Raw genomic sequence first — 13,399 nt, 5'->3', positions numbered from 1 at the left:
AAGTATCAATAATTTAAAACACTGTTTTTGAACTTCTAAAATCAATATGATGTTGATTTAAATCAAATGTTTTTTTTTTTTAAAAAAACATTTGATTTAAATCAACAAACCCTGCTCTCAAGTAATAATTTCATTTAATTTTTTTAAAAAGAAGAAATTATAGTGCAAAACCTTTAAGCACTTTTTATTTGAAATAAATATTCAAGTATATATACAGATACAAAAACGTCAAATTCAATACTTTTTAATTTTTTTAGATCAAGTACAATGACACCTAACTATCAAAATATTTTTGCACATTGTACAAGCTCATAGAGCAAATAGGAAATGTTTGCAAATAGGAAATGCACATTTTTTTAAGAACTTCCTGAATAAAAATTGTAACTCCTTATCAGCACTGCTCTTCATATAATGTAAACACATTTTGAATAAATCACATTGTTGCTTATTTTTTTATCATTTACAAATTAATATAAATAATGATGTATCAAAAGCATGCAAATATGTCTATATTTAAGAAATGAAAATAAAGATGTTAAACTTATTTTACTATATTTTAAACAGGAAATTTAAAATAATGTAACAATAGTGTTCGCCTCATGAATAAAATTTCAAGAATTTTACAATGTAATGGTTTTAACTGAAAAGTAGCCGATTAATTAATAATTATTTTAACATGGCAGACTTGTTTACTAAAAATTAATTTTTATCTTTATCATTGTTATAGTGAAATTCTGTCAGATGCGAATTACCAAGTAAACATTGTTTTTACAAGCCTAAACTAACTACAGTACTTATTATTTATAGTCAGACTATACGTTTTAACAGAGTAGTCAACTACTACGACCGAGCATTGTTAAAAATGAGCACAATCATAATATTCACTGATAAATTTATTAGATCATTAAACGAATCCATGAATGTTTCGACAGGAAAAATATTACCTACGATACTACTTTAAGGTTTTATGTATCTATCATTGAAATTTATGAAGTTTACTAAAAATTAATGAATCATAAATACCTTTGAAGTTAAAAATTTCATTCTCGCTGACCCTTTATGATAATGGCGGCGATTGAGTATAGCAAAAGCCCTGTAGTAAAGTGCGGCGTGCTCTCTGCTTTCGCTTATTGGCAGCGACTGTAGACAACCTTAACTCAGCCTACTTCTGCCTTGCTAATATTACCTTGTGTTTTTTTTGCATAAAATTATATTGGCTAAAAATGATATTTTTATTAATATTTCATTTATTGTTTTCTTTCATAAATAATTGTTTTTTTATTAATAATATGGGATAACCTTTCGCAAAAATGTGGCACTGTACCAAAAGTAATGAAATAGATGATTATTTTGAAAGTTCGAATGCTACTATTAGAAGATAGGATTCAAGAGTATTGCGTTTTCTAGCGCGGCAATAGTATATTGCATCTTTCTGATATTAGATCATATCTTTTTGCTACCTGGGAACCTTAGTAAGCAGCAATTTTCCTTTAAAAAAAGTTAAATAATCCAAACTTAAGACAGTTTTTAAAAAAATATTGTACCAATCAGATCATTCCCGATGAATCGACTTTAAGAAAGAACTACCTTCAACCGATATATAACGAAGTACTGGATGATATTCGACGAGATATTGGAGATGGCCCTATATGGATTGAAATCGATGAGACGACAGATAAGTGCGAGTGCGGTCGCTATATTGCTCATTTTATTTGTAGAAAAATGGATAATATTCCTGCTCGACCACATCTTCCAGCAAGCAAAGCCCTTGAAAAACTCAATCATTCAACCATAGCAAGGTTTGTCAATGATTCTATCAGATTATTATGGCCTGATAGAGATGGTTCTGAAGTTGTTTTGATTTTTGTCAGTGATGCCGCTCCGTATATGGTCAAATCTGCAGCAGCACTGGAAATTTTTTATCCCAGAATGCTTCATATTACATGTTTGACTCATGCTGTTCACAGACTGGCTGAGACTGTTCGAGAAGTATTCTCCTCTGTGAATGATTTAATTTCTAGTATCAAGACAGTTTTTCTCTTGGCACCTGTGCGCGTAAAATTGTATAAAGAAATGTATCCCGATTTGCCCCTACCTCCACAGCCTGTGATAACTAGGTGGGTTACATGGATTGAAGCTGCACGTTTTTACGCTAATAATTTTGATGCAATAAAGTCAGTTCTAGATGCAATTGACAGTTCCTGTGCTTCTTCAGTTTATGTCACAAAAGAATTACTACAGGATATCTCTTTGCAGAAGGACTTGGCCATAATTGACACTCACTTTTCTTTCTTAAGTGGAGCAATAACAAAGCTCGAAACACGAGGTCCTCTCCTGGCTGAAGCCATATCCGAAATTGAAAAAATTCAACAGTGCATCAATGCTCTTCCAGACTCAGTTGGGAAGAAAGTAAAAGAAAAATGGTGTTTCGTTCAAAACAAAAATTCGGGTTTTTCAGCAGTGAAGAAGATAAATGATTTTCTTAATGGAAACGGAACTGAACTTCCAGAGAAAGTAAAACCAATGAGTACGAAATTGTACAAGTTTTGTCCAATAACATCGGTTGACGTGGAGAGGTCATTTTCTGCTTTCAAAATGATCTTTGATGACCGACGACATCAATTCACCCTTGAACATTTGGAAAAACACTTAGTTGTGTATTGCAGCAAAAATTATTCAGTTTAATAAAATCTTTCCGGAAAATGCGATGATTTTTCTTCTCTCATTTATCATACTTCAGTTTTAGGCTTTTTCTTCAGAAATGTGTAGATTCAAGTAAGAAATATTTTGATTTTCTTCCTTTTAACAAAAAAATGCTTTATCTGTGTTTGTTGGAAAAAGTAAGTAGTAGTATTTAAATAAGTTGAACTTATAATTTCTATTTTAAATGCATATTTCTAGTTTTAAGAGCATATATTCAAGTTTTTTAGTGCATATTTGCATGCATATTTTGTCCGTTTTTTAGTGCATATAATCCGTTGTCTAGTAATGACTAAGCTAACGTTTACCACTAGCAGATAACCACTGATAACCATACTCGCTTGGCTACAGCCGTCTTTTTATTCGGATCCATCCGCCGTTCAAAGAGCGCTGCTCAGCATACGCATGCGCTACGGGTCTGAAATTCTAATCATTTGCATATCATGCTCTACTTTGCATTTCCTAAAAATTTCAGTTCACTCGCGTAAGTCCTTCATGGAGTTTCAATTTTCACAAACATGAGTTTATAAGTTATATGGGACATATTTTACTCAACTTTTTTTAAAAGTTTTATTTCAAATCGTTCTCCCTTAGACATTTTACTCACATAAAATTGCTCACAACTTTAAAACAAATGCTCCTTATCAGCCTGTAATTAGTTTTATTCGATTGAGTGTAAAAAATGCATGAAAATTGGCACATATCGTTAAAATTTTAATTTATTAAACTATTGTTGATTCTTGATTACATTGATTAAATAAATATTAAAATAACTATTTTTTAAGATTGACAAAGGCGGAAGTCCTTTTCGGAATCAACGTCAAAAATTTATAAATTTATAAAAAAGCTATTAGTTTCGTGAAGTCTGAGAGAACGTTTAAAAATATAGACTAGGTTTATTGAGTTTAAAGATTTGTATGAAAAAAAATTTAACTATCAAACTTACAAGTATCATAATGATACCAGATGTATAGGAAAATTAAAAGTGTTAAAATTTCATAATGAGATTGGAATTATATATTTGAATTTTTGTAAATGTTGTTAATGGTAGTACTTTCTTCAGTGTATTTTGTGGCTGTGGTACCTGTCATGCTTGTTAGCTACGAGGATTGAATAGAAATGATAGAAGTGGAATGCCATTTATCTGAAAAAAGAAAATTAATTTCATCCAGTTAATTTCAATCATGAGAAAAACAATTTCTAATATTTTAAAACCTGCCACTATTATTGTAAATATGACTTTCTTACTAATTCATATTTTTTTTCTTTTAGGTTCCAATACTTCCTAGTTTCAACAGGTAGATGGAAACAGTATTTAAAATAATTTTGTTGATTTGTAAAAGAATGAAATTTTATTTTTAAATGAAAGTAGTTTGAGTTTCAGTTGACTAATTATTTAAATTTGTAGTTTTGTAGCTTTAAAAACTCAAGCACCTTAGACAACTATCTTCTAAAAATATGAGTTCCCACAAATAACTTTTTCTAACTGCAGAATTCGGATAAGTTTCATTTCAAGATGATTTAATTCAATCTATTAAAATTACAAAAGAATTATGAGTTCGAAACTTTCTTTTATAACTTAACAAAGAAGCAATTACTCCTGAAAATTTAATATTAAAAATTTCAGGTTGATAAATGAAGATCTCTACTAGTGAAAATATGTAATGATAAGCATTATTCTTCATATGGTAAATATAATATCTTTATATATATTATATAGACTGGTCGGTAGGGCGCTGGGTCCGTGTCCAAGAGTTCGTGGGTTCAAACCCTGCCGGCCGAAGACTCCCCGTGTAGTAAAATGGCGACTGATGCACGTTAAATCAGTCCTCCATGTTCCCATAACAAATCAATGCCTCTGGGGGTGCTGGATTGGAGATCTATCCTTCTCGGATTCAGGTCAAAATGACGATCTGTGGATGAATGAATGGATGTATGAATGGGTCCGCCCTATAAACGGGTGCGACGAATGGGTGTGGCAGAAGTCCAATTCTTGGCCATCGATGGCGCCACTGGAAAACAAGAACAATCGCACCCTGCTGCCTAAACAAGCATACGAAACCAACCAACCATATATATTATATTCTTTGTATAGTGAGGTTAAAAACTTATTAACCATGTGGACCGTATTACACCTCGCGTTTGGGAATTATTACCTTCGTAATTATTGAAAAAAATCTGCTTAAGGTTGAGCTATATGAGCCTGAAGTGTAAAATGTCGCATCTTAGGTTGATGAATTAATACTTCCAAAAATGCAAACATATATACTTCATTTTACGAAATAATTGCCTAAGCTAGAACATGTAACACAGGACGTAAATAAGAAATAAATAACCTCTCCAAGTGTCATAAATTACAATTGAGGTTGATTTATAATAACCAGAAGTGTAAAATGGCACACCTTAGGTTGTAGATAAATAAATACCTCAACAACTATATAAATCTATACCTGAGGTTGAAAAACAACAACCTAAAGTAGAATATCGAACACCTCACGTTCATCAAAGTCAAGCTATCTAACGGTCGAAAAATACACCTGAGTTTGATTTATAATAACCTGAAGTGTTCTTCCTCGTTACAGATGCGAAATTAAACACCTCAAGTTGATGCATATATACCTCAGGGGTTATATTTAAGGTATATTTGAGATGATTTTGAGGTATTCATTTGCACCCTTTTCAACCTAACGACGTGTGACAACCTCCTTTATACCTTTGAAAAATACCTCATTTATACCTCAATTTTTTCCGTAAGGGTCTACTTTTTTTTTTACACTTTCTCCATTTTTATCAAACGTATTAATTAAATCAACTATCAATTATTTTTAATCCTAAATCCTTTTTTACATAACTTCCCGATTTAAAATATGTTATTAGTTCTGATTTTTCACGTTTTATCCAAATATTTCCGATTTTTATTTTGTTTTAAGCTTATTTGTGATTTTTTTTATGTATAAACTTTTTCAAAAGCTGTTGATGATAAAGTATTGTTTATTAACCTCCAGCCTTTTATTTTTCCAGAACATAAGTTGAAAGGTCCAGAATATAATATTGATCGGATGGAAATTAAAGCTAGGCTCCTAGTTGATGAGTTTTTAGATAATAATGATTTTGAGGTATGTTAGAGCTAACTTTCAATTATAATTTACAAATACTAGGGGGCTATCGCTCGCCAACCCCCTTTAGGATCAGAGATATGTCGTTTGTAGCTGTTAAAATAGCTCTGTCTTTTAAGTGTTGAGGTGTAACATTTCTAAAATCGATATCTCCATACAATAGTGCAATGGGATCTTGAAACTCAGGATAACAGATTTCAGGGAGATTTAAAATATCCCCATCCTTGCCATCTCCAACGTCCAAAAGCCACTTTGAAAAATCTTTTTCTGTATCCAGAGCTCGCATATTTTGTGTGAGAGTCAGTTGTATGAAATTCGACCAAAGATGATGCTTTTTAAGGCAGCTTGCCACAGTCAAGGATCTCGACCCCCGTAAAGTAACAGGTAGGACTTGACGAAAATCCCCACCAAGCAAAATGGCTTTTCCTCCAATTGGTTTTTCACATTGTGTGATATCACATAGTAATCTGCTGACAGCAACAAAGGCATGAGCATGAGTCATTGGGGCTTCATCCCAGATGATCAATTTGGTTTTAAGCAACCTTTCTGCCTCTTTACTCTTAGGTTTTATGTTGGAAGTGGAAGTAGCATTTAAAATGATAGGAATTTTAAAGACGGAATGTGCGGTTCTGCCACCACTCAAAAGAGTTGCAGCAATGCCTATTGAAGCAACGAGTGTTGCTATGTCCCCTTTCCCTCGAATAGTATACAAAAGAGTATTGTAAAGAAACGTTTTGCCAGTTCCTGCAGGTCCATCTAGAAAAAAACACTTAGAGGAATCTTCATCATTACTGTAAACAGCTGATAAGACTGTCTCAAAAACTTCTCTCTGCTCGGTGTTAAGTTTTTTTTTACATATTTCTGCATTTTCCTGTTTTTGTAAAGCATCATAGGATGATGGGCCAAACAGTGATAATAAAACTGCAGGAAGTTTCACCCTGTCCAAATTTAAATTGTATGATTGCAGCAATTTATTAATCTCTGATAAAGCGTGCTGTATGCCAGTACTCTCAGCATATATATGAAGAAAATCTTCAGAAGGAGCATCCTTGTGTGTTTCCCAAAGTTGAGGAATATCTTCAACTTCCCCGAACGCACATATTATGGCAAACAGCATCCGCAACTTATTAGGAGATTGTGCTTCTGCAGCCTCGCTTAATGTTTGGTTCCAATGTTCATCTCCTTGCAGAAGTCCTGTCCTCCTACATGCTACTTGAAAAGAAGTACACAGCATTCCGTCCGCAGTAAGGATATCTTCAAAACCAACGATTCCTTTGCATCTGAGTAACAACATTCTTAAATAGAATCTTTCACTGTCCTGAGCACTAACTACATGCATCCTTCCAATCACCTGCTGTGATCCTCGCTGGCGCCTCTTCCATTTTGTTCCACTTTTGTCAAAAACGTAGTGATGGGGAATGTCAGAGTAAGTGTAGCTGTGAGCTTCATTATCCGTTTTATTTAATTCAAAAAAAGTTGTCAAGGTTGTACACTTGATATCAGCTTGTTCAGCTGCTTGAGCTTCTTGCCCACCCATGAACACTATTTGCTGCTGGAGTGGTGAGTGAACTGCCAGACGCATGACTGTATGAGATCTGTCAGACATATTAAATTCACTTAAATGCCAAATTGCTTCAGGGGCACTTACATATCTACCATCTAAAAATGTTGTTATTTCATCATGGTCAAGTCTTCCGCTTTCAGTTGTAAACCTGATAGAAGCAGCGTCATGACCTTTGTAGACATATTTGTAGAAGTACTTAACGCTTTTGACAGAAGCACATACTTCTACATTAATGTGTGCACTGAATTTCTTAGAAAGCCAGGGATTGTATGGGACAATCCATCTGATGTCTATTTCATATTTTCTCACTTTGACAGGCTCTTCTTGTCTACGCTGATATACAGGGTATCCGTTAACATTTTCTTCAGTACATTCATTGAATTCCTTAGGAAATTTTTTTGAACACTCCCCATCTCTCATGCACGGGGAATTAGGATTCAAAGGGGTACACCGCCCATGGATCATGCAATTTGTTATGATATCATACAGGCGTTGTTCAGTATTAGGATTTGGCAATTCAGCTCAAACAAATTTGCCAATGTCATCTTTTGTGCGGATTTTCGATCTATCATCTAATGTCAACAATATATGAGCATGTGGTAAGCCCCGTTTCTGGAACTCTATCACAAATATATAAGCTACAACAACACCAAACAGGTTTCGCTTTAAAATGTCTTCTAAAAGTTCAGATAACTTCATTTTAAACACACGGACAACAACATCTGGTCTATCTTCTGACCTTTCCCTACAGCATCACTTATTTCTGACCACTTGGGGTTGCACGTAAATGTGAGAAATAGGTCAGGTCTACCAAACTTTCTCACAATTGACATGTTGGATAGATAATTATGTCTCGGTTTGCAGGGGGTTCCCCATCATCCCCAACAAAAATAGCAGCAACCTCAGTTGTGGTTGTAGGTTTGTTATATCTCCGCAAATCCAGATTGCCATCCTCCATAAAAACCATCTTTACGGGAACTATTAGATTACTTTGAACAATTTGATGTATCTTGGTGAAAGAATCTGCAAAGGGACTTACTTGACGCAATATATCATCCAACTTTTCCATAAAAATTTCTAAACACTTTTCGTTTCTTCCCATTCTTCTCTCTGTAGCCTCGCTCAAGTCATATATATATAACTGTCCGTATCCAGAATTGTTTTCCCTGTCAGCATAAAGTGGCGACACCATACGGTAGATCTGGCCATGGATTCGAAAACAGTATGGCCCAGTTCCTGGAGTGGCCTTTATTTGTGCTCCCATAGAAGCAAAAGCAAGAGCAGCATTGTATTCCCTTATGTGAGATCGATAATTTTTTGAGTCCGATGAATTGCCGGTCGGAAGATCTTGGAGTTCCAAGATCTGGCAACTGTACTTTACCACCATGGCAACATTTCATATAACGTTTGCTAGAGTTTTCCTCATTCTTCCAATACCGTGCAGAGCAATATTGCAAGTTTCAGTCATCGACCCACAATCATGCTCCGTTTAGTAACGCTATATCGCAAATGCCGATACCACGATCACGTGCTGCACGTCGCAACCTGTCCGCCTCTACGTGATTGGCACGGTGATAGCTGGCTTCCTCGGGAGTTTCATTTTCTCTAAAAATTCTTCAACGATTGTTATTGCAATAATACTTCACAGCTCTTCTTAAATCCATCCTTAATTCTTAATCAGAAACACATCATTAAAAGGCAGAATGCTTTGTTTTCAAAACGTAAACAAAACAAAGCAAACGTTGCTACCGGCGGAAAAGAAATACAGCCAAAATTTGGGAGCCACATAAGAGAATTATATATATTAGATTATAGTTATAATTTTTCATTATAAAACTGAAAGAATGTATTAGGGAAGAATTTTCGCTAACAATTTAAATATTAAGGATTTTTCCAAGTTTTGATTGGTAGTTTTCTCATAATTAAATTAAATGGAAAAGTGATGTTAAATGTCTTTTACTCAATACAGTAAAAAAAAACATTCATCATTTTTTTTAAATTTTTGTGTTTGGCGAAAAATTAGTTATCTCTTTGCATATAATTTATTTTGAATTCGGATCCTTCCCTCTTACTAACCTCTAATCTCTGAGAATATATATTTATAAGTCAATAATTTTATTTTTACTTTTTTAGGAAGCAATCAGGTGTATCACGGAGCTTGCTTCTCCTAGTACAATCCATTTGTTCATTAATGCTGCAATCAACCAAGTCCTAGAGCGCTCTAGTCAAGCGCGCCATTCCCTTGGCCAACTACTTTTTAACTTAGTCAAACAAAATATTATCACCTTCGACCATTACAAAAAAGGGTAGGTTCAGAATTTTTTTTATTAATTTTCAATTTGAAAAGTGAGTTTATTAAGCTGGTTTGGTTAAAAAAAAATATTGTTTTATTGATAATCAAGTTGAGCATCAAAAGTTTTTAAAGCTAAAACTTTAATGCTTTGCTTATGAACTATTTTTTACAGTATTGTCAAGCATCTTAATAATTTCTGCACAGAATTACCTTTAGCTATTTTTTGAAATGCATCTTTTCAGTACTTACCAAGCTATTTCCCTTAGGCAAGGTGCACACAGTTTTTATATACCTTTGAAACTCCTTAAGAAGTACTTGAAACTACAAAAATTGCAAAATATCGAGTTACTAAATATCCCTTAAAAACTCTTTAGATTATGGTAAAGCTAAGTTTTTTATAACTAATACAGGAAGAGAATCCTTCGCTTTTCTGCTAAATTCTACCTGTTAGTGATTTTTACCAGACTTTCAATATTTATTCATTTTCCATTGTTATATGAGGGTTATTTTTTTCAAGGTCCGATTGGTCGCTAAAGAAAACTTAAGGGAAAATCCGCTAGATCAGTGCGCAGACGTCTTGCGCTGTGTCCATAGTTTCACAGGGGAAAGTGCGGATTAGCGGTTGTCAATTTTTAGTACGTATGGAGCACATAAACATGCTTCAAAAAATAGAGTCTCCCGCCAAATGTAAATTGCGTTCAGTCATTCAATTTCTACATGCTGAAGGAAGCAATGCAGCCGAAAGTCATATACGAATGAGTAACGTGAACGGTAAAGAGTTCATGAGTGATAGCAAAGTGCGGGAATGGAACAGGAACTTTGATGCTGGACGCACAGACGTTCATGATGCAGGAAGCCAGGAAAGGAAATCAGTGTCAACCGATAATCTTGTTTAGCGCGTGGATCAGGCGATTCGCGGAGATCATCGATTCTCAATTTCTGGGTTGAGTGAATTGCTTCCGGAAACTTTTCGGTCAGCTCTCTATATCATTGTGAGTGAAAGACTCGAGTACCGCAAACTCTGCGCGAGATGGGTTCCCAAGATGCTGTCTGACCATCACAAAACTCAACGAATGGGCGCCGCATTAACCTTCCTCCAGCTCTATCATCACGACGGAGATGAGTTTTTGGACAAAATTGTCACAAGAGATGAGACATGGGTCCATTATGAAACTGAAGAAATGAAAGAGAAATCCAAACAGTGGATGCATTCTTACTCCCCCAGTCGCAAACCAGTGAAGTTCAAGCACACGTTCTCCACCAAAAAGTGTATGGCTACAGTGTTACAGTGTATTGGGACAGTAAAGGTGTTCTCTTGGTGGAATTTATGCCACGTGGAGCAACGGCTCACTACAGCTTCGTACAGCAAGACTATTCAACGTCTTTGAAGGGCAATTCAGAACAAGAGAAGAGGAATATTGCCGTGTCCTTCTTCATGATAATGCGCTGCTGCACACTGCAGTTGCAACAACGATCCTCCTTCAAAGTTTTGGATGGGAAGTTTTTGATCACCCACCATACAGTCCTGACTTGGCTCACCCAGATTTTCATATCTTTGCTCACATGAAACGCTGGCTAGGAGGACAAACTTTTGCCTCAGACAATGAACTGCAAACCAGCGCACAGAATTGGCTGAAAACACAGACGGCTGCTTTCTATGATGAATGTATTTAAAACTTGATACCACGCTACGACAAATGTATGAATCGAAACGACGATTATGTCGAAAATTAGCTTAATGTTGTAACATTGTTCCATATAAAATTTTCTTGATTCTGGCTGTGATTTTCTTTTAGCGACCAATCGGACCTTGATCGGAAATAACCCTCGTATTAACAAAAACTTGGAAATCACGGTAACAAGATCCAGAGTTTGGTGATTACGAGTCACGGTGTGAAAAATCATGGATTTTTAAATGTTTAATATGGGATTGTCAGAACAAAAGTTTGTTATAAAGTGATTATCCAAATTTGAAATTTTCGAACTGCAACGGTATTCCTATCAGTGGAAATCTGTAATAATAGCTGTTTAAAGCAAAATGTGATCGACAAAACCAAGTAGACAACATAAGTGGCCCAAATTGAGTGCATCAAAAAATGATTCTTCAAATGCTAGATTCAAAATTCCCCCCACAAGACAAAGTAGTACTTAAAAATCAAAATTAATTCAATATTAATCAAGCTAATTAGGAATACCCTCTTCAACATCGACCTCAACTGTTGCTATGACACCCTTTATTCCGAAAAAGTAGGAGATGTGGCCAGGGCTGTGCTCCATGCCTTCGGTCCCATTTGACTTATACTTTTCTGCACTTGTCAAACGACAATAACAACAACAGGAATAACTGCAAAAATAGCCGTTGACAAACCATGTAAAAAAGTGACTCCTCAAATGCGTAATTCGAAATCAACGTACATTATAATGTGGGCATTTTAAAACCTATGATTCAATTTGTTGCAATATCTGCCAAAAATTTCATATTCGTAGAAAAAAATGGTTTAAGTTTGGAATTTATCAGAAAATTGATGGTAGCTCAAAACCATGCAATATGTCCAGTATGTAGTGTATCTACTACTACAAAAATAGATTCCCAATTCACTAGTATATATTAGACATGTTAACTCGATTTTAGGCTGGGGTACCTTTTCATAGATGAAGGTTGGCATGGTTGTTAACTACTCACTCCACAAGAACATTAAAGTAAAATTGCATAAATTTTAAAAAAAAAATTAATTCATTTTTAAATGGTTAAACGGCCATGATAAATTATTTTTTGTTTGCTGCATAGTTGAGTTTGAAAGGGATGTAATGACATTTTTTCGTTTTTTTTCCCCTTAAGCAGTGTGTTTTATGCATGTAATAAAATGTTAAGAATTAAGAATAGAACTTTGCTTAAATTTTATATAAAGTTCTTTTTCCTTTGAATAGAACAATATTTTTTATAATATTTCCCACGGCGTAAAAAATATATAAACATGTATATGCATAGCTGTATATGCATAACTGCCAACTCTACTGAATTTTGCCAGTTTCTACTGGTTTACTAAAATTCTCCTGGTTTTTGTACATTTTAGAAAATTCCCTAAAATTGAGTAAGTTTCCTAAGAAAATCCCTATTGAAATAGAATTTTTGCACAGATTATTGCTTGAATAATTAAATAAGTATTACTAATACATAAAGTGAACCTCACTTATTAAAAATCATTTCAAAACCTTCTTTGTTCTAAAATGTTCAGTTTATTTTTTATTCAGAACTCTCTTTTTAAATTAATTAAAACAAATCGTAACTATCTTTGATGAATTAAATGCCTATCAATATTCGAAATGAGTAAACATAATACATAACATTTCACGTGTGTTGAATGTCAATCATAACTGGAAAATATTGCAGTTTTTCTATTTTTATGACTCCCTAAAATTCCCTATGTGTAAAATATTTAGTACATCATTCAACAATTATCTACTGGATTTTTTCCTATCCATGTTGGCAGCTATGTGTATATACACTCTATAACAAAAAAATCGACGCACCAAGAAAGAGTTGTCCGATTGAACGAAAATTGGTGGATGGGAAGACAATGTACAGAATAGTAAATGAAAACAGTTTCAGAACAATTGAATAATTTATTGCAGAGTTACAGTAACAAGTTCAATAAGGTGTTGACCCGCCTCTAGCCTGGATACAAGCTGCCACACGGCGTGGCATAGACCGATAAAGCTCCCGGA

At 34.4% G+C, this 13,399-nt stretch overlaps 1 protein-coding gene across 8 annotated transcripts in view; it reads left to right on the top strand.

The window, feature by feature from the left end:
• Nucleotides 1–13,399, top strand: part of LOC110282887 (eukaryotic translation initiation factor 4 gamma 1) — a 72,426-nt gene that overhangs the window by 49,476 nt on the left and 9,551 nt on the right. For 5 of the 8 annotated variants that reach the window (XM_071178057.1, XM_071178058.1, XM_043056160.2 and 2 more), the window contains 2 exons: nt 5,722–5,816; nt 9,514–9,686. The exons of 2 other annotated variants lie outside the window; for them this stretch is intronic. In XM_071178057.1, the coding sequence (XP_071034158.1) occupies nt 5,722–5,816; nt 9,514–9,686 (268 nt within the window). Of the gene's footprint in view, nt 1–5,721; nt 5,817–9,513; nt 9,687–13,399 lie in introns of those variants that run through there. One more of the 8 variants, XR_011636256.1, reaches the window with a different exon arrangement.

Source organism: Parasteatoda tepidariorum, chromosome 2 (assembly GCF_043381705.1).
Source record: "Parasteatoda tepidariorum isolate YZ-2023 chromosome 2, CAS_Ptep_4.0, whole genome shotgun sequence".
Taxonomy (NCBI): Eukaryota; Metazoa; Arthropoda; class Arachnida; order Araneae; family Theridiidae; genus Parasteatoda; species Parasteatoda tepidariorum.
The sequence above is the reverse complement of the archived record's forward strand: the minus strand, read 5'-3'. Positions and strand labels throughout refer to the sequence as shown.